Below are 21,209 nucleotides of genomic sequence, written 5' to 3' on the forward strand. Positions count from 1 at the left end.
AAAAAACAACAAGATCGAAGTGTGTTTCTACTGGACTGGAAATGACTCTCTAGTACCACATTGTTCATGTTGCGAGAACTAAATTATCAGAAAACTAATAACATAATAGTACATTATGTTATGTTCCCATTAAAACAAATGTAAGCTCCTACTGAAAATACAGCGACAACATTGGACAAACTGTATGTTAAACACGCTTTGTTAACTCTTACATTACTGTAACATCACAACACCGCTTCCGTCACGTCACTGAGCAAGCTGGTATATTCTTCTATACAGTATATTACTTAGCGTCACAAATACTTGCCGTTCCCTTAGCTTCTAACCGCATTTAGTAACATCACCTGGTCGATTTTTCCCTCCGAACAGCCTCGCTCGTCAGGTCAGAACTGCTCAACTGGGTGATGGCGCCTCCTGGTGCTGGGAGAGCGCACGACAGCGAGACTTCAGAGATGGTATAGGAGATCGTATATAGCACTTTCGCCCCAGGTGTGACTTAATGGTTTTGATCTCAACGACACCCTTTGATCATTTTTCAGTTTTTTTTTTTTTTTTGGAATGGCTGACGATTTTCACGATTTTCACGTCTCTCTGAGTTAATACATTGGATTAACTATCATTTCGGCAGTTGATCATAATCAAAAGAGGGTTTATATAAAAATGTCACGTTATAAAGTAATAAAAATACAGGTTACACAGTTAACTAATCAAGCAAAAAAAGTATATATATGTATATACAGTATCTATCTATCTATATATATATATAAAACTGCCTGAACTCATCCCACTGATTGACACACACACACACACACACACACACACACACACACACACACACACACACACACACACACACACACACACACACACACACACACACACACACACACACACACACACACACACACACACACACACACAATCTAACCCTCCAAAACAAATGGCTAAACCTAACCATGACTCGTAACCAAAGTTAAACTCAATTATGACTTGGTTATTTTGTTTTCATCCCTCAAACCGAGGCTTGGATTTGTGGTCTCCAGCCAAATGGTCTGCACATTAGCATTAGGTCCTCACAGGGACAGTGTTTTGCCAAGTATTGCACCCCACTAGTGACGATCAACCAGACACTCACACACACACACTATCTCAGCCGCTCCAGAGAGGAAGCTTCAATAAAGAGACCTGGACACCATCAATGGCAATAAGCTTTTATTTAAACATTAAGGCAGTGTCTTTTTTGTTTTTTTGTTCTGTTTTTTCAATTTTACACTGCTATCCACAAAGCTTGCTGGTGGGCATGTAGAATTTTACTGTGTGAATATTTTTTAATACCAACCTTGAAGCAAGCCACATAAATATGTACATCTCTTCAGTTTTATATACAATCCTTGCTATTATACAGGGTTATAATAAAAAAGAAAGAACAAAATGGCTGAACAATGATCTAGATTTCATCACCCCTCCCCTCCTGTCACAGCCCCACCGCTCAGTCTTTTAAGCACAATCAACCTGCTTCCTGATGAAATGACTGTGGAGCTTTTGCCTTAAAAAAAACAATGCATGTTTAAAATCAGAACACTTTAAAAAGAAGGAGTTAGTTTGTCAATCTTTGTAGGAACAGCTGGATATGGCTTAGTCTGATTACGGACACATTCTTGAACTCTTCCAGTGGATCAATGATGAAGCAGAGCCATTAACAATCCCTGGCTTTTGTGATGCGTAACAAGACAGGAGAGCACAAACCCAACCGTGGTGGAGATGCACGTACCGCCGACATCCACAACCCCAGAGGAGGCACACAGCCTCATAACAGTCACTGGTGATGATGTCATCTTCACTATGACCATGAGCAAAAAAAGTCTCTTTCACCACACCAGTTTGGTTTAACGTCAGACACAGAACGACTCTCACCTACAATCCGTGGACTTGTGTTGACATAAACTCGTGCTTGGAATCGGTGTTTGGGCGACAACCGCAAGCTTAAAACTAAGGCGAGGATTGCATTATATTGGACGTTTAATTGTATATGCTTGCTCTATTGATTTACCTGCATCGAAGGGGGAGGGGGCTCTGGTTAAAAAAAAAGAAAAAAGTTGTGCGTCACATTGAACTGTTTGTAAAATAAATGGCACTTAACACTAAGAATATCTGTACAAAAACAACCAGGAGAAGGAGCTCAGACTCCTTTACTAGGCAGCAGGAGGTTAAAGGTCAGAGTGTCACAACAGCTCAAATGTGGGGTTCTGTCAGTTTTCAGAAAGATGGCTTTTTATTCACCTCTTCAACCAGAGAAAAGTTGCCGAGATGATCAGACCTTTAAAGCAGTTTCAGTTTTGGGTCGGCGTGGGCTCAAAGCAACAGCCGTTTTCGACTTTTGATCGTCGCTTTGAGGGAGAAAACCTTAAAAGAGAGGTCCTCGAGGGAAGCCCCTCCCCCCAAAGGAGGGGGAAAAAAACTGAGTCCACTTCTAACCAAGTCCTGCTGAAAATGCCATTGTGACCCGACTGACAACTAAGTGCTTCATTTCCAAAAACACACACATGGTCAATATAAAAACCGTGAGAAAGTGTCACTTGTCTCAGCGCCATCTCTCTGCACATGAATTCCTGACGTCGACAGGTCTCCGCTGCAACTCAGGACAGTAATAAATGATGACATCAGCAATCGACAGCATTGTTTACCCTGTAAACCAATAGAACCCCCCCATAAAACATTCTCTTCCCTCCCATCCCAAAAAATACATCATTGCAAATAGACAACAAACATTACCATCAAAGTTTACCACCGAAATATACTAAAAGTCTGCGCTCACCTTCCAAGCACAGGACTCAATTCGAAAGTGGGAACAGAACCGAAAACAACAGAACCAAGTCTCCTCCATGTGTTCTTGTAGTGGTAGCAGTGCACCGCCTGCACCGTGAAGACACATCCGTCCCGGGAGCAGCCGTCCACACAGGAGTGAGCAGGCCAGAGCTGTGCACCACATTGTGCAATGTCTGTTTTGATAAGGCCAGTGAGGAAAAGTACGAAAGTAAAAAAAAGTGATTTGTCCAGTGGACGAGTCCTGGAGTGAAACATGCGAAACACACAGAGCAGCAATGTTCCGGCCTGTTGGTGCTCAGGTTTCAGGTTGGTGACTGACGGACGCGAGACTACAGGTGAACGGGTGGAGGCAACGGAGAATGGAATGTCGTCATGGCAGGTGCCTCGGCAGATGCGCGTGAGGTGGCTGACGGCTTTGGACTTGGAACGGCTCCTGTTACTATGGTTACAGAGTTCCGGGTCACTCGCTGTCGGACAGCGTCTCGTACTGAGACATGAGCAGAGGTTTGGGCTCCTCCTCCCAGGGTCGGCCCTGCCCCGACCCCTGACTCTGTCCTTGACTGGTCGCTTGACCAGGAGAGGGCACCGACACTGTTCCACTGGGGAAACGCATCATCAGGGGGTTACACGGGAAGGGAGTCGGAGTTGAACCTAAAAACACACAAGAGTTGAGGCGATTACATCAACGGCAGCTGGATCACTGGTAGTTAGAGATTCTTCATTAGTTTTTGTTTTTATTTAGTTCTGTATTTTTGACTTTCAAAGTCAGTTTTATTTCGATTTTAGAGGGGGTCGGCTAGTTTGAATTAGTTTGTTTTTGAAAAATGCCTAGTTTCAGTTTAGTTATTCTTAGATTTAGCCATTTGTTATGTTTTTTTTTCCTGCAATAAGAGGTATTTGAACGAGATTGAAGATTGAAGGTCACAAAAATAGTCAGTAACAAAAACTCAACAAAATCCCGTCTGTAAAAAAAAACGCATCAAGTCCGGAAAGATGATGCCACCATCGCGCTGGTCAGCACTGTCAGGTGAGGTTGTCAACACGAGTGACGTCATGGACTCCACATGCCACACCTGGCCCAGAGCTGTCGTATAACAAGCCGAGCCAAAATAGATCGAGTCTTGGACAGATCATCTCAAACGGCTTCTTTATGAAACAAATAAAAGACAAAAACAAAGGACAATTAGGCTATAATTTTAGTCTGTTTTGATTAGTTTTGTAAACAGACTATGCATTTTCAGTTAGTTACTGTTTTGAGAAAAACTTTCATTTTTAATTTTTAGATCAGTTAACAAAAACGATTTCCAATTCTAGTTTTCCATAACTAAAATAACCTTGTCACTGAGCAGCAGTGGTCGCAACGCTCGTCTTTTGGCAATGAAAGTGTTGGTGAGCTGCCACTTCACTGTTTCTGCAGTTTCAATCTGAATAGGCGCACACTTCCTTCAGACAAAAACAAGCGAGTCTTTATTTTGTTTCCCGTTTTCATGAAGTGGGTGAAAAGAAAGGAATCAACTTCCATGACTCCAGCATTACATTGGCTCAAGGCAAAATAAATAATAATCAGAAGCTCTCAGTTGAACGCAAGCCCAGGACTGTGGGGTTCTGAGCATTGAGCTGCTCCAGAGTCCTCATGTCTCGAACCAGATGAGTGTTGAAGCAACATTGAGTGTTTTAAAATCGCTTTTATAGTCACATTTTTTCAGCCTGGCTTTTAGAGAATGAGTGATTTAATGCTGTGTCTTTAACCTACTTGGATAAATTGTTTAAAAGATTGATAATAAATAATAAAAAAAATATTATTAAATAAAATTAATGGGAGTCTCCCCACTCATTAATGGTTTACTTATATAAAATAAAAACACTTGTGATTCCCCTGCAGCACTTCTGCAGTAGGATTGCTATTGCTATTGTAAACTAGCAGAGAACTGAATTACAAACAGTGCATGAGTTTTGTTGGAAATATGTAGTGGATCACTTTTACTTGAGTAACATTTTGCAGTACCCCTTGCACATCTCAGCTGCTCCACCAAAAGGTTTGTTATGTCTCGACATAACTAGTGCTTGTGTTACTCTTTAAAACTCACCTGTGGATGAGGGTCGTTCCTCCCAACGGTTGGTGAGAGGAGTTCTTCTGTTGCAGTCTCCTTCTGAGTGGACAGACGACACCGAGGAGGGCCTCTCCCCCCCAGACAGACCTGGTCCTGGAGACTTGGCTTTGCGTCCGTTGGTGCGCCCGTTACCTTTTGAGGATTTGGCTCCACCTGCAGGCACAGATCAGCATTAAACTCCATGCTGAAATTGTGCGAGACTGAAACTAAAGTACACCAACACGTCTGAAGTCGCACCTTGGGAGAAGCAGTCGTCAGCCCGTCCATCAGCAGCAGGCATGCTAGCAAGATTAGCAGCGTTGGATGGAGGACGTTCCTCAGACTGGTCGTCGAATTTGCCCATCAGGGCCTTTCTTATGATGGCCTCCAGACCAATGGAGTTACCCGGTGCCTCTGGAGGAGGGTGGCTGCGGACGCTCACAGGTCCTGTCAGAGGAGAGATGAGAGTCAGCACCCACCATGTCTGAAGGTCAGGTTGCGTTTGGAGGGAAAATTATGAGGCAGAACCAGTAGTTGCCTTCATGTGACTCAAAGCATGATGACCCTTGTGTTTGCAACAATGAACAGAAGCTATTCTAAAACAGAGGTACGCAGCCACGGCAACGGCTGGGAAACAGCACCAATCTTGGTCCAATGCTGAATTAACGGGAGCACTTTTAATGTCAAAGTGGGTTTTGGATCATATTAACCTTAAGGCCCAGGGAACAAATCAGGCCAAAGGCCTGTAAGATGTTGACTAAAGATGAAACTCAATCCAGACGAACGGATAATGTGAACCACGAACCCCAGTGATGAAGCAAACAGAGATGTCAATAAGTTAAAAATGCATGAGGATCACTTCGAAGGCAGTTTTGAAAGCGATCCAAAATGAAACAAACTCCGCAGTGTTCTGAACTTCCAAATCATGAACTCACCACATTTTTTACTGACATTAAAGCGCTCAAACCGCTGTTTTTGCCTATGTGTCCCAAATTCCGACACCACAGCTGGTCTCAGCTGCTGCTTCTCATGAGATAGGCTCTGTAGACATGCGAGTGAAAACAGCGGATTTTGAGCGCTTTAAGGTAAATAAAATGCCTGATTTCATCGGAGGCTCAATATTTTGGCAGCATGACGTTGTGCAAGCCGCAGGTTTCAGACCGCAAGAAAAAAGTAGCGGCTTATAGTCCGGAAATTGTAGTAATTTAGTCAGCTTTTGTGATTATCAGTACATTGCCAACCTGTGGAGTTTTTGTGCCAGTCTTCATCAATCACAAATCAAACTTTTCACACACACACACTGACCTGAGGTCGTCGACGCAGGCATGTTGAAGATCTCTGTCCCCGGCTGGCCAGCGTCTGAAAGTGAATTTAGCAACACATTGAAACTCTGGAAATCTAATTGAATAACATGCAACACTGATGGTTTTGCTGGAACTCACTGAAATCCCCTTCATTTCCAACCACAGTCCTCTTCTTGATCATCTCCTGTTTCTGGTTCCTGACGATGGCTGACGTGCTCTCTGTCATCTTGCTGAAGAAAGCTGGAGGCTGCGAGGCGTTGGGGGGAGAACGAGAGCCCGTTCTGTGGCAGGACAGAGGAAAGGTCAATAAACAAACTCATCTGGATTATAATTGAATGTGACAAAACGTGAAGGCTTTAAAATCCCTTCATGATGCCCCATAGATCTTGTCAGTACAGCAGACTATGTGAACAGGAAGCATCTCACCCCTGCTCCCCCTGCTCGGTCGGGTACGAGGCTCCTCCCTGCACTTCTGGCTCAGAGTTGGCTGCAGCAGGAGACACCGGCTCAATGCAGTCATTCGAAACACTTGTGGGTGACGTCTTGGACTGAGGAGGGGACCTGGACGGGGGGCAAAAAAAAAAGTTAGACTTGCACTCCTTGTTTTTTTGTCTGTAGTTGGGTTCCACTCTCACCTGTCTCGGTTACGTTCCCCACCAATACCATCTTGATAGCGGGACACTTGGACAGAATCCTGCGGGTTGGGCGGAGGCTGGGAGGCACTGGGTGGACGGGTCAAGTCCAGGACGGGAGAACCATGATAGCCTTGCTGCTGTTGCTGCTGCTGTTGCTGTTGACTTTGCCTAGTGTAATCTTTAGTGATCACCTCCTGTCAACGGAAATATCATTATTTCATTTGACAGAAACCACACTGAGGATTTAATAAACCGGCCCACTGACCAGTAAAGTCGACAGCGAATGAATTATTATTCTTATTATATTACTAATAAATTATACAATGTCATAACCTATAATGAAACATGACCAAGGAGATTTGGTGACATATTTTGCGCCTTTTCACTCACTAAAGGTCACTGTTACTCTGTGGAGATCCAACCCAAGTCACCACTGAATTAAAAGTAAGCAAATGCTAATGTCACTACTCATTCAGAACCATCTGACCATTTTGAACCAAAACTGACGTTGTCATAAGCAAACAAACTTACACTGATGTGCTGAGCCAGAGTGACCACTCTCTGACTGCCTTTGACGCAGGGAGAAGGCGGCTGTTGAGTAGGAGACAGTCTGTCCTCGGACGGCGGGCCGTACAGACCGAGAGGCTCCGCCTTCTGCTGAGCTGAAAGTCAAAGCCCAATCAAACACCGCACGCACACACACACACGCAGACAGACAGAGAGAGAGAGAGAGAGAGAGAAACAACACGCCGGTCAAAGTTAGTTTTCGTGCAAGTAGGTCATAGCAGAGATATTGAAGGAAGATTGGAATGCCAAATACGACTCGCAGAGGAATTATAAAGGGAATGAATTATTTAAAGAATCGTTCAAGAGTAGAAGCCATGCTGTCATTTCAGTGAAATAAATGACGATAACCAACTCAATCTCTTCACAAAGAAGAAAATTTTGGATTGATTGCATCCATTTTTCATTTATAGAAGCTATGTATGCTGAAAATGAGCAACTTTTTTAAGTTTAATATTCGGCATGAATTCAATCTCTGTTGACTGCCAGCCAGAGCTCCAGGGCTACACAGTTTCCATGGTGATGAAAGTCAGCCATGGTTGAGGAGAGGAAGTCTGAGGAGTTCCCATGGCCAGAGTGGAGCTGTGTGCAGCCCTGTTGGCTTTGTGTACATGACATGGGTCTCTCCCGCTAAAGGGCACTCCTGTTGAGCAGCTAAATATTTGCCTCATGACAGACCTCCTTGCTTTCCCAGTAAACCTGTTTCAGCTGATTACATTTGCAAGCAGAACCCCTGGCAGGGTTCCATTCAGGTCAACATACGAAATGTCAGTGGTCTGAGACGGATTTGACAAGATCGTAATGCAAGCAGAAATGGTATTGATGATTTGAAAGTCGGCGATAGCTACTCCAACTCATACCCACACTAGTTGCAAGAATATTAAGAGTTTTGCTAACTGCTTTAACCTTAGATTGTTGCACTGTTTTGGATACAACAACCAGAATTTGCCACAGCTTGAGAGACAGATTAAACTGACTGAGAGGGTTCCCGTAATTTACAACTAATGACAGCAGAGACTCTGGGTTGAGCTTTTTATAGCTTGCTCCACTATCTGTGGTGCATTTTGAATCATTTGAAGAGCAAGGTGCAACAGGAACATCAACCTTTTCTCTACATAGCATAAATAAAATAAACATATCAGTAGAGATTATAGTGAGCGATAAACAGGTACATGCAGAAATATTCATGTCTGAAGCCTGTAGTACTCCCCTCTCCCTCAATGGCTGAATGAGTAACTCCATCAACCCTTGTAGACACACCAGTGCTCTCTGGGATCCCAGGGAGTGAGTTTGGTGGTTGTTATGCATTAAACAGGTGGACATTTGGAGAGGACATTACTAAAATAAAGATCAATTAATGGGGGTGAGAGCACAGACGTTGTGAGGAACAAGCTGTGCTGCAGGAGGTGTTGAAAATACAGGAAGTAGATGATCTGTAGATCTGGATTTTGTGATTTACTACAGGACCAGAAATCCTGACATTTTACAGCCGAATAAGGGAGAGGAGGGGTGCCACAAGAGATCTAAGAAAATGAAAACAAAAATACGAAGCAAATTATTATTTTTCCTCTTTTCATGAAATGGAATGAAACCTTAAAGGACACCGCGGATGTTTCTCTTCTCCACCATCAGAATCCATAATAAGTGCTTTGAATTTTAGGATTTAATCAATGAATCTGAGCAGTAAATTTGGGGGCCAAACTTCAAAAAATGTTTTACAGTCATCGAGGGCACCCAGGGTGGACTTTAAGTTTTAAAAAAAAATTAGATAAGAATTACAGCAAAAAGAAAAAAAATAAAAGGAATTGTCAATGAATTGCACTGATTTGATAACCACCACAGCGTGCAATAGGCCACAGGTGACAGGGGAGGGTCTGGGGAATAAGGGGGACCCTGGGATCCAGAGCATCTTACCATCAGTGGCGCCGTTGGGAACGAGCGAGCCCGTCTCTGCCATCCCCGTTTCACAAGAAATTTGACGCATAATAATTGCGTTTATGAAGTTGGCCGCAGTCATGGTTGTCTTACCGAGTGCTCGGAGCTCTTGTTCCTGAATGGACATCGGTTTGTTTTGAGTCTTTTCCCTACTAGGTGTACCACCTTCACCGCGACTGGGAGGGTTATCCGACTGAGAAGGCAGCAGGTGCGGCCGGACAGCAGAGGAGGGGTAGGAGCCAGGGTACATTCCGCCTGGGCTTGGGCTTGACAGCTTGGGGTCGGGTTTTCCAGCGGAACCATGTAGGTCCTGTGTGTGTTTGTGTTGACTCCCTCTGCTTTTGCTTCCTTCACGACTCGGCTCTTTGGAGTCCATAACGGCTTGATAGGCCTCGGGGGGCACGCCGGTCCTCTGAAATTGTCCGGGATAGTTTGGGTAGCGCGATGACGCAGAAGGTGTGGATCTGCTGGCGACAAAATAATCCAAGTTGAAAATTTGTTTTGAGCAAAACTCCTTCAGGAATATCATTGAAGAAGACTGACCGTAGGACTGAGGCGCTGGAGTGGTCAACGGGGAGACTCTTGCCGCCCGTGTTGTGCAGGACACTCGGCCTCTGCTGCACAGTCTCCTGATTACGAGGGGACACCGGGGAATGCTGATGGCTGTACGTTTGTGAGGAAGGTCGCACAATGTTGCTGCTGCTGCTGCTGCTAGCCAAGCTGTGCTCGGTACCTGAAAAAATCAATTCGATCAATAAGAAGAGGCCTAGTTTCATCAAATTGGGACTTGGATCAGTAGTTGGAGAGTAGTGTACTCCAGAACTGTGTATTATCCAGAAATAAATAGTTCAAATACTCTATTAATGACAAATATTCAGCAATTTATTGTCAAATCCACACAGAATAATTTCCTTAAACAATACATGCATATTAAAGAAGTGCTTTACTTACTAATGATGTAAAATAAGAAGCGTTACGCACCTGGTCGCCAGATTGGGGCATGCTCCACATTTCCAAGAGACCCTCCCTTTTCTCTGTCACGGTCTCGATCCCTCTCACGCTCACGATCGCGTTCTCTCTCCCGGTCCCTCTCCCGTTCTCGATCCCTCTCCCGGTCACGTTCTCTATCACGTTCACGGTCTCTTTCACGTTCACGCTCCGAAGAAGCTTGCATTTTGCTTATGTGCGAAGACCCAACTAGGAAATTAAAAAGAAATAAATAAAATAATATTTAGAATAATAAGAGTTGACCTTTCCAAAGCTGTTACCCAATGGGAGGTTCACTGTACCTGGGGAGATGGGAGAGGTAGGATATGGTCTGCCTGGGAAGGTGGCACTTCCCCCTGGGATGTAAGGGATGCGGTCCATTGGGGAGCCTGCTGTCCCTGCAGAGGGAGGGACCAGGACAGGTAAGTGGGGCACCTGAGATAGATCGATGATGCCTACAGGGGGGATAAAAGCACATATCGGTGGTGACTGGAATTTAAACCACAATGTGAATAACAGTACGTGACGGGTTTTTATCTTACCACGTGGAGCTGGAGAGTAGGGCATAGGTAGGGGCTGGTCACGCGGAGTGAGACCCCTCAGCATGTCAGTGCGCTGGGCAGCCATTGCAGCTGGAGCAGGCCACTGATGCATTTGCTGAGATGTGATGTAGTCGTTGAGAATCGTCTGGCGGTTTTCGAGAGCTGCAGTGTCCGGGAAGCCCCGGATGAGGTAGGGGTAGGGGTGAGGGTAGGCTGGGTTCGAGGCTAGATGGCGCTGAAGGTAGTAGGCTAAATGGAAAGAGGAAAAAAAAGTTAAGAATCAAAAAATAGTTTAATCAGACTGACAATATTTTGCAGTTCGTACCTGGATCTATGGGGATTCCTCGGGGTAGAGTAGCAGGATCGAACGGTAGAGGAATTTGCCGATAAACATCTGCAGCTCCGAGCAGCAGACGCTCGTATGTCTGCTGATCCACGGGGAGCGGAGACTTGGTGGCACTCATGTCCCTGGGAGTTGGGGTGGCTTTGCGCTCCTGGGAATCTTTTTTGCCAGAACCTAAAAATAATGAAAAGTTTCAGTGATGTGAAGCGAATTGTGATACCGACACTGTAGCCATCTATGTTATGTTTGGCCAACACAAACATACTTTAAATTGATGATAAGTACTGTCCCCTCATGCAAAAGAAAGATCTTGTTATAGGGCTGTAGTAACTACTAGATAGAAACGCTAGAAGTCAAAAGTGTCTGTATTAAATGAAGAAAACAGCAAGAATAGGTCCGTCTGATGTCAACAGACAACAATAACACACTTGTGTCTCACATATAGGTTTAGAACAGACTGGCTTTTTGTTGACAAATATGATGCAGGTATACAGTACATGTGAACATAACACATATAGTTGCAAATTAAGACCTCTGTTAAATTTTAAACAAACAATAAAACAACATTAACATTGTTGTATCAAGTAAGTACAATGAATAATTACAGATTGTATTTATAAATTCTTCTCCGGTTTAAAGTAGGGTAGGTTCCCACCTCATTTTATGAAAAGAACCTTGCAAGTACTCACCTTCATGCTGCCTTTGGCCTGACTCTCTGGACAAAGGTGAGCCACGGTGCGACGGTCCAGGGTACGATGTCCTCAAAGCGCCTTTCTCATCATAACCCACAGGACTGTGATGTGCCTTGCCACCCGGGTCTGATCCCAGGGTCAGAGGAGAAGAGCGAGGTATGGAACTAGCGGAGCTGACCACTGCGCTGGGCCGACCTTTGGGGGTCTCTTCATAACGACCTCTCTCACCGCGCATGTCCATGTGAGAAGGTGCGTTGTGATAGGACCGTGGAGAACTGGCGATAATCGAGCGTACGTCGTGACGTTTTCCAGGACCAGCCTCCTGCTTCATGGCCGTTCCCTAAAGCACATTAACAGGGGTTAACTACGTATTTAAAACCAGAGTTATGGAAATGTACAGTTACTCTGATGTAAAAATCACCTCCTTAGATGGCAGTCTGAGCTCATCCGGGGGAATGATATGTATGGAGCGGCCACCCTCCTTTACTGTTGGCACCATGGCCTCTCTGCTCTTTAATGGGTCAGACAGAGAGCCTGTCCCACGTGTTGGCGAGCCTTCTCTCTTCATCTGCTTGGCCTCCCTCCTCAGGTAGCCGTCCTGATGGTCCAGATGCCGGGGAATACCTGAAACCAGATGGAAAAGTCAAGAATGCAGCACATTCTAATCTATGTGAATGGACTGGTGACAATGACAAATCAAATTCTCGTATGATGAAGTGTTGCATTTGAACAAGAAAAAAGCCAACACACGACTACAGTAGATATAAAGTCATGACCACAGCTGAGACAGCGTTTGACAACACAGAACTTTTTCTATAAAGTGCTGTTGGTCCACGAAATCCTCTCAATTGTGTGGTGATTGCAACATAAATCACGACCACATCCCACAGGTGCTAAACTGGTTTGCACTGTGAAGAATTGGGAATCAATGTCAATACCATAAGGTCACTCGGCAAACCATGCACATGATAATAGATTAGAAAAGAGTGCCTTTAGTCTTCCCATTGAAAACAATCTTGAGTTACCAGAGCTTCTTCTTTCAAAAAGTTCAAATGTACCCATAGTTACTGTCTCTAGACGAGGGTCAAACATGACCAGTCTACAGACCCACAGCCCAATAAGTGACAAATGAGCAAAGAGTTATAGCCATCTCCAATTTCGATAGGGCCTGGTCGCTGCAGAGCAGACGTTATAGGAGAAACAGATGGACACAATATTCAGCAACCAGTCATCTGTTCACACCTCATCACCTGTCAAACTCAGCTACTCAGCTTCTGAGGTCACACGAAACATGGGACGCTTGCAGAAGTACTGAAGGCTTCAACTAACACCGTAACAAATATGTTGACAGGACAGTAACAGATAATATGTGTTGCCAAGTAATAAAGATTAAAAGATATCCAAGTAGAAGTACACCTAAGAAGAGGAGAGAAAAAAGTAGTATACAAAGAAAATAATAAACAAACAAAATAAACAAATAATGGCCATAATAAACAAATAAAATAGTGATTTTTTTTTTTTTAGTATGAGAAAATGAGACCTGTCATTTATTATCCCTTAATACAAAAATATGCAATTGGTTGAGTGCAACATAGGCTGATTTAATATGAGTCAGTCATAAGTTAACATGAAGGTCCATTTGTGACTGCAGGCTAAAAACAATTCAGAGTTGAGCCTACCTTGTGAGATGGAACCGCGGATGTGGTGAGCATCTTTGTAAGACGCGTGTCGAGGACTGTCCCTGTCATGAGGCATGGCTCGACCAATCAGACCTGAGGTAGGAGGAAGTATATTTTAAGTGAAAAGGGGAATAATTACCAGATACACTGGCTTCAAAATGTTAGTACCTTCGCAATTGGCAGCAGACAGTGAGTCCCTCATAGGCAGTCCTCTGGAGATCCCACCTTCCATTACATCATAGGGACGTTTAAGACCAAGAATTTCCCCCGACTGTCCACGGTCCTCATCTTTAGGTGTCTGAGAAGGAGGGCCTAGAAGGCACAGGGAGCGTGACGTTTGGGATATTACTCAACAAGTTTGATTTGCACGAAGGAATGTTAATCTGCAGTGAAGGGGCTTGGGGATTATTGGGTGGAAAGGCGAGATCTAATGTATCATAGTTCAACTGTGTGAATTGCTGCCAACTATTTTGAGCACATCTGAAACGCATTGAATGTAGAAAAGAGATCATTTGTGACCCCTGTGAGAGAACATATTAACAAAGAAGGGTGGTTGACCAAACCATGGCAGAGAAAGAACTGAGAAAGTTCCAGGGGGAAAAAAAATCAGATTACCTCATCATTTAGGCAGGACTACAGACTAAAGATGGTTAATGTGAGTTCATCGTAAGCGCCGTTACAGTTACTGATGAGATGAACGCAACTGAGGTCACTACATAAATAACCAGGTTTTAAATTATGTTCCCACCAGTTATCTATTTCCCCCTTTCCATATCAATTTATGGCTCTCGTGGAGGAAGTGAAACAAGGAACTACTTTCCATCCCATATCACACTTGGACCTGTTTCGGTTACCTTACATAAATACACTGATAAATTTGTTCGTTTTCCATTGTGATTTCCAATTGTGTCAGAAGATGACAGTTTTTTTTAATGTTGCCAGGGACATTGACAAGCTACAATGAAATAATCACTGGACATGAGAAAGTGCCTGGAGCCTATTTGAAGTACTCACGATCGTATGTGAGAATGTGTCCACTTAGTCCCTCGTAGACCACATGACCTTCTCGTTCCCTCTCTGCTCGGCTTACGCTCTCCTCCGTGATCAGTCGAGTGATTGTTCCCTTATACAGCACGTCAGCAGGTGTCCCCTGTTGTGACGAGAAACACACACATTTACAGTACACGGAAAGAGCGGGCAAGACACTTCTGAAGAGCCTGATTATCTCAGCATCAAGTGCTCACTACTCATGCCGCACATGAATTCAACAACAAAGAGAGTCATTTGTTTAAGCAGTGTGAGAGGCAGGAGGATAAAACAATACCATGAAATACACCCTTTGAAACGCTGGAGCACTCTCAGGGGAAGCACTAGTGAACTCGCTTAGCAACAGTCATGAGACAACAAGGACTTTTGTTCTATGCTGCATCACATCACTCCAACTCCGAATATGAGTCACTTGTTGATAGCTTATTGAAGTGACGTGTGCAGTGGGTGGGCAGTAAAAGAAAGTGTAGTAGCAGCCACCCAGAAATCTCACTTCAGGTTCACACTGATATGTTTAAAGTTGTCGGGTAAACAAAATCATCTCAATTTATACTTAAGTAAGAATGAACTCATGGAAATACTGCCGCATCATGTTTGTAGATTTGAAGCAACATTAGAGTCATTACTAATAGATTATAAATAGAAGAGAGAGCAGGTGAAGTACACCATGTACCAGTTGCTAAGGTGATGAGGACCACTCAGAGCGGCGGTTATGTCACTGCGACACAGACAACGAGCATCATGACCCAACACAGATCTGATGTTTTCGCATTTTAGCTTCAAAATAAGAATATAGAATTAAATTCAGAACAGTTAATCTGTCTTTCTTCGATTGGCTCAAGAAAAACGTGAAGTAAATTTGTTTAAGTACACAAAAATATTTCACATTTTATCTACCGTTTTGGAAAAACAGTTCAGTCACAAATTACTTTTAAAGTAAGTATTCAGTATAATCCTCACTGAATTAAATCTACTCTTAAAATGGCGGTTCACGGAGGACCATGGCTCAGAACTCACCTGAGTTATAGAGCCCCCTCGGTAGGAGAATGAGGAGTCTGGATGCATTCTGGTCCCAGGTATGCCTTTAGTGATACTGCCTCCCTGAACAGCAGGAATGGAAACTGAAAGACCAAAGGCAACATTAGAAACCAGTGTGAGGCAGGAGACACACAGCTCCGTTGAATAACTGTTGAGGATAAAAACACAGTGAAGACACCACTGATGCATACATTCAATCGACTATGAATCCAGTAATGGTGTGTGTTCACTAGCTTAAAAAATTGGCTATTCAAGTGATAATTTCACCTCGATTCCTGTGTTTACAACACAGATTGTGAGTACATGATTATGAGACATCTCACCTCTTCCAGCATCATGATGCCCCGCAGTCGACAGGTTGTCGGCTTGAGAGGACAAGCTGCGAGGAGAGAGCTGTTCCTGCTTTACCACAGGGAAAGGACCACCTGTGAAGAAAAGGAAAAATATTACTGATTAATACATTATTATGTTATTGATATAAACACACGAGTCATGATTTCATATTCATGAAAAAAAAGTACTTGCCAAGTTTTCTCTGATCCATCCATGACAGTCCCATCTTGCCATGGTCTAAACCATGAGCTGGGCTGTGCAACTGCACTGGGGTTCCCTAACCAGACATGAACAAAGAGATTTTATGAGTCAGTTTTTTGTTGCTAAAGCACTGAAATCAAAATACATTTTGGCCCAGGGTGCTGCTTTACCTGCGTTATGGAGCCCCCTGGCTTGCTTGAGGAGATCAGAGGAGGTGGCTCCGGCATCATGAGAGGCCGTACTGCTGCCGGTCGACTGTCTTGTGGGTGACCAGAATGTGGGAACGCTGAAAGGAATGACAGCAAGGTTGCTTTACTTGGATCGTCAATACTTTGATTTCAATAATAAAAACAAAATAAAATGCAGAGAAGCTAGTGAACCCTGATGTGAAAGTACAAAGATCTTTTTCAGAGCTGGGTGTTTGATGAGCGAGTGATGACTTACAGCTGAAGTGGAGCAGATGCTGTTCATGATTGATTTTGGCCATGTCCCTGGGAGATATGGGATATGGAGAAAGAACTGACCGACCCATGTTCGAGGATCTAAGGTCATCTGCTGACTGTTTCTTGACTTCACCGTGCGGAGAGAATGAGCGGGGCTTTTCTGCAAAAGCACACAGGAAACAATCTGATGTAGATTTGTTGCTTGTTCTATGAATTTCTTGATAGCGCGAATTAAGTGTTGTTATTTCAAGTTCAAGAGCGACCAAGTCTGTGGCTGCCACACTTTCTAATACTCAAACCCAAAAGTCAGAGAGAAAGTCCTCTGAAATTAAGTGAATTCTCTTCTGGGTCAGTAGTGATGGGTGAACATTTATCAGTTCTGTACCCTGCACCGTCCCAGAAACGCAGGAGGACATGGATGCAAGGTTAGAAATATGTAGTTCTATCTAGTTCACCCACTGCTCAAGCATCTTATCACAGAACACATTTACTTCATCATTTCAGTAACCAACAATAACCTTTATGTCCTCTTTGAATGACTGTTGGGAACTATTTGGGTGTTGGGTTCAGTCACTCGCTAGCTGGCGATAACATACCGTCTTTCTCACTGCCGGGTGGACTACGTGTGCGGACTCGGGGGCTGCTGCTATGAAGAGCCTCCCTATCTCTTTCAGCCTGCTGGTTGTACGACTGCTGTTTGGCGGCTGATCCAGAAAGCTGCTGTTTGACCTCCTGGGATGACTCGCCATGTGCCATTGTGATCTGCTGCTGATACAGTGCCAGAGCGTGGGGTGGCAACACCGACCTCACACCGCCCCCTCGCTGACTGCCTTGTGCCGATGCGTCCATCACCTAAAGATAAGATGAGAAGGAATAGATAAACAAGAAATCGCCAACCTTTTCAATGAGACACAGGCATATGGCTCATCACAATCTTCCTTAAATGGTGAACAGATTTTCATTAAGGTTTGGTTTCCCTAATGGATCCATCTCATTGCTTTTCCACAGAGCAATCAATCCATTTCACTCCTTTTATCTTGTTCAAATATGATATTGCAATTTTACACGCTGCTCGTGTATTCAAGCAGATATCCTGTCCTGCCTCTGTCAGCGATAAAGATCATAATGCAATGCAATAAACACACCACCATTTAGCCTTGAAAAATAAGTAAAGATTTTTGTGAATAAAGAAACAATTAATTGTCATTTTTCAGTGTCAAAGCATCATGTATGTTCCGCATCAGGAGCACCAGTTACCTGTTGGTGATTTTACCCAGTTTATGAAATAATGTATAAACCATAAATTAGAAATAAGCCTGGCTAGCATCCTGAGATTCCCACTTGTTTAATGTTTTGTGGTTTTCTTACTGTCTTCTTGCGAACAGCTAAGTGAGAAGAACAACATTAGCATAGAAATACAAACAGCAGTTTTTAAAAATCAGCCTAGTTCCTTAATTTGATTTGGCCGACCATGATGACGTCGTAATGCCCCTCTTGGCCCAAGCCATTCCCTACCGATTTATCATGTTCCACACAAGTGCTAAAGCAGGTTTTCTTAAGGCAGAAACAACCAAAATGTTTTGGCACAAATATGCGAACTACACCCTCAGAAAAAAACTCTCGGCCTCAGGTCATCAGCATTCTGCAGAAATGGAAGCAATTATAAGTGTAAACAGCAAAGCTCAAAGACAAATGACTCACTATAGGTGGTATCGCGGCTGCCCTCTGTTTAAGCTGCTTGAGGTCCAATGGCTTCTGCAGCGGGGAGGATGTGACCCCGTCATGGGTGTAGTTGAGTAAACTTGGCCGTGGAGAAGTAATCCTGAAACAAGAGAAAAGTGTCATCAGCAATTTTGAGGTAAAAACTTTACCTGCTGGGGTGAGGAAAAAAAAATAGATCTGCACTAAAAATGAAACAGTGAGATGCAGGCTTTGACATCATAAAACAAATGATTCGCCAAAAAAAAGTTTGTGCCGTTTGTGTCTGTGTGGGATGTGTGTTTATGGAGTCCGTGGAAAGTCAAGCGACTATAAAAGGCTAACTGTATGACGAACATTTGCCGAGGACAAACACTATATGCTGTGCAGCACAATTTAAGATAAGTAAAGAAACGTTTGTGCATACATGGACAATCACAAGCACACACACTCTTTGTTTGCTTTGGCAGAGAGGGTAGCATTTTCCTCGGCTCTGCCAGTACATGCAGTCGGCTGTCATGGAAAAAAAAAATTGAACAAATAACGAGCAAACAAGACTAATCACCCCACCCACGCACTTTGACACCCATTTCGTCTGGCCTCATCCGCTCGCGTGAATTTCTCCAGCCACACACAGCAACTCGAAAAGTGACACCAGTGGGTTCCTCGAAGGAGTCGGCCAAACATCGCCTCCATTCAATTAGACCATATAAAACATATACTGGCAAATTGACTTCATGATAAGAAATGCAATATCTTATTGACATAGTATTTGCTTGATAAGAAACAGCAGGAGTTACAGACTTCGGGTCAGGACTTGTGCTTCATCCTGTGTATTAGGTCAATGATAACCCAAACAGATTGATTCACGCTAAAAGATTACATGGGAGGAAGTGGGTCAAAGTTGGCCCTGTGCTAATGTGAAACTGAAGGCTGAGACGGTTTTGCAGCATAAATACTCTCAGAGGGATCGGCGAATCAGAGGGGTCAGCTGACCAGCCAGCTGACTGGGAGGCTTATAACTTGTCTGACTGAACTGAATGAGTGGACTGTGACATCACAGCCGAACCTTAATGTCGTGTAATTAACCATAAAGTTCCTCTTAAAACAGTCCCTGCAGATGCAAGTGTGAGCTTGTATTCATTTAGCTAAAACTGTTGTGGACGATGTAGAAAAAAACTGTTCCAAATGGGTCTACTGAGCGGCAAGAAGGCATTCTTATCTGCATTTTATCAGTAGCAGCAAAACAAATCCCAGGGCCATGGTATTCCAGGAATTAATCAATGACATAGATAACCATTTCAGAGTACATTCTCTCCACTAAGTAGCCACTGCATTCACAAACTTTGTTTGCTTTAATGTTCGGACATGGGAAAATTAATGTGGCAAAACCTACACAATGGAAAGAATTAGTCGTGATACTTTTCATGACAACAAGAAACCTAACAGTTATCGCTCACCTGTTCTTCTCTGTAGCTTCTGTCTCCTCCACTTCATCGGCACTGCAAGTTGCACTCGAGTCACTGTCTCCATGGGATCCTGTTTTAGCCCCATGTTCCTTTTTAGAGCTCTTAGAACTCTTTCCTTCCTCGCCGTCCACAGTCTGAGGTTTTTTGTCGGCAGAATCAGTGGTTGGCTGCGGCGGGATCTGCTCCTTATTATTTTCCCCACTTTCAGTTTTTATTTCCTCCTTGACCAGCATCTCCCCATCCTCCTTCACAGAGGCTTTCCCCTCTCCAGCTTGGCCCGCGTCGGATCCAGCTACCTCCTTGTCCCCGCTGCCTTTGGACCTGGCTGAACCTTCCTCCTTAGCCTTGCTATCCTCCGATGAATGCGGCGAGGGCAGACTCTCTGTGTCAGAGCTGTTGTTGGCGCCACCTGGCAGAGCAACGAAAGACACAGTTCAGTTAGTTGTTGTTTGTCTCCCTCCTTACTCTCCCTCTCTTCTATAGTTTCACGATTTGAGTGGTAAGCCAGACTCTTCACACTGCCACGGCTCTGCTTAATCAAGTTCCAATACTGGCACAACACAAAACCCAATTTGGATGACACAGAGAATTATACACAGCTTTGCTGATCTGCGGTGACAAACACAACAACTATCAGCAGACACCATCATAATTTTGGACAGCCGTTCAAGAGAAGGTTTAAGCGGCCATGCCGCCATGACTTTGTACTCCATTTTCTACAAGAAATCTTTAAGGAAAAAGCCATAAATTAATGTATTAATCATGTGAGATGTTGGCTACAGGGTAGCAGAACAAGACTTTTGGCTCTGGATAATTCTAAAATGGCATTTATACTAAAAGACATCAATGCAACACAAAGAGGGAGTGTTAATAGATTGAAATATTAGAGGGATAGAGTTCATGTTGACACATTTATTTCACAAGATTTAAAAGTCAATTCACATCCTTGAACACTCATGGTCAAGCCTGGGACAATACTTGATTATCTCAACCCTTCAACCAGCCAAGTTTCAATCATATATGTTCACCAAGTGTTTATTGTTGCACATTTACAATTACAAAGAAAGGTATCGCATTAAGTCACGTTAGAAAAGCTGGTTCTTATTACTTCATGAGTGCAACGAGAAGTCAACTTGTGTTGACTCTTTATCTTTTCAATTCACTTGTCTCGATTTCTCATCTTCCTTGACATTACTATTAGAATCATATTCCCCTGAACACAACAAATATTTACCTTCCCCATCTTCCTGGGCCTCTTCTTCATTGCCGCTTGCCCCTGAGCCCTCCATCTCTTCCTCCTCTGCTGGGTATGTGGTGCTGGTCTCTTCATTCTGGAGGGCTTTACCCCGACGGCGGGCCTTCCGCTCCTTCTCCTGAGTCAAA

The 21,209-nt window shown here is 43.8% G+C and overlaps 2 protein-coding genes across 3 annotated transcripts in view; both read right to left on the reverse strand.

Moving 5' to 3' along the window:
* ccdc92 (coiled-coil domain containing 92) overlaps nucleotides 1-300 on the reverse strand; it is a 64,241-nt gene extending 63,941 nt beyond the window's left edge. Inside the window, exon 1 of the mRNA XM_053871682.1 lies at nucleotides 213-300. The gene's annotated coding sequence lies outside the window, so the exon portion shown is untranslated. The remainder of the gene's footprint in view (nucleotides 1-212) is intronic.
* An 873-nt stretch (nucleotides 301-1,173) lies between these two features.
* The window catches only part of ncor2 (nuclear receptor corepressor 2), a 67,690-nt gene continuing 47,654 nt past the window's right edge, over nucleotides 1,174-21,209 (reverse strand). The window contains exons 19-46 of one of the 2 annotated variants that reach the window (XM_053869930.1): nucleotides 21,061-21,199; nucleotides 19,818-20,235; nucleotides 18,361-18,481; nucleotides 17,256-17,511; nucleotides 16,661-16,819; nucleotides 16,387-16,502; nucleotides 16,208-16,292; nucleotides 16,006-16,107; nucleotides 15,662-15,765; nucleotides 14,612-14,747; nucleotides 13,766-13,909; nucleotides 13,598-13,690; nucleotides 12,340-12,542; nucleotides 11,916-12,258; nucleotides 11,209-11,400; nucleotides 10,884-11,132; nucleotides 10,644-10,739; nucleotides 10,336-10,551; nucleotides 9,898-10,087; nucleotides 9,334-9,818; nucleotides 7,387-7,517; nucleotides 6,856-7,049; nucleotides 6,647-6,781; nucleotides 6,359-6,501; nucleotides 6,222-6,275; nucleotides 5,175-5,363; nucleotides 4,914-5,090; nucleotides 1,174-3,477 (exon numbers count right to left, since the gene is read on the reverse strand). In XM_053869930.1, the coding sequence (XP_053725905.1) occupies nucleotides 3,287-3,477; nucleotides 4,914-5,090; nucleotides 5,175-5,363; nucleotides 6,222-6,275; nucleotides 6,359-6,501; nucleotides 6,647-6,781; nucleotides 6,856-7,049; nucleotides 7,387-7,517; nucleotides 9,334-9,818; nucleotides 9,898-10,087; nucleotides 10,336-10,551; nucleotides 10,644-10,739; nucleotides 10,884-11,132; nucleotides 11,209-11,400; nucleotides 11,916-12,258; nucleotides 12,340-12,542; nucleotides 13,598-13,690; nucleotides 13,766-13,909; nucleotides 14,612-14,747; nucleotides 15,662-15,765; nucleotides 16,006-16,107; nucleotides 16,208-16,292; nucleotides 16,387-16,502; nucleotides 16,661-16,819; nucleotides 17,256-17,511; nucleotides 18,361-18,481; nucleotides 19,818-20,235; nucleotides 21,061-21,199 (5,061 nt within the window). In that variant the 3' untranslated portion in view covers nucleotides 1,174-3,286. Of the gene's footprint in view, nucleotides 3,478-4,913; nucleotides 5,091-5,174; nucleotides 5,364-6,221; nucleotides 6,276-6,358; nucleotides 6,502-6,646; nucleotides 6,782-6,855; nucleotides 7,050-7,386; nucleotides 7,518-9,333; nucleotides 9,819-9,897; nucleotides 10,088-10,335; nucleotides 10,552-10,643; nucleotides 10,797-10,883; nucleotides 11,133-11,208; nucleotides 11,401-11,915; nucleotides 12,259-12,339; nucleotides 12,543-13,597; nucleotides 13,691-13,765; nucleotides 13,910-14,611; nucleotides 14,748-15,661; nucleotides 15,766-16,005; nucleotides 16,108-16,207; nucleotides 16,293-16,386; nucleotides 16,503-16,660; nucleotides 16,820-17,255; nucleotides 17,512-18,360; nucleotides 18,482-19,817; nucleotides 20,236-21,060; nucleotides 21,200-21,209 lie in introns of both variants that reach the window. The other variant, XM_053869929.1, reaches the window with a different exon arrangement.

This window comes from Synchiropus splendidus, chromosome 7 (assembly GCF_027744825.2).
Source record: "Synchiropus splendidus isolate RoL2022-P1 chromosome 7, RoL_Sspl_1.0, whole genome shotgun sequence".
Taxonomy (NCBI): domain Eukaryota; kingdom Metazoa; phylum Chordata; class Actinopteri; order Syngnathiformes; family Callionymidae; genus Synchiropus; species Synchiropus splendidus.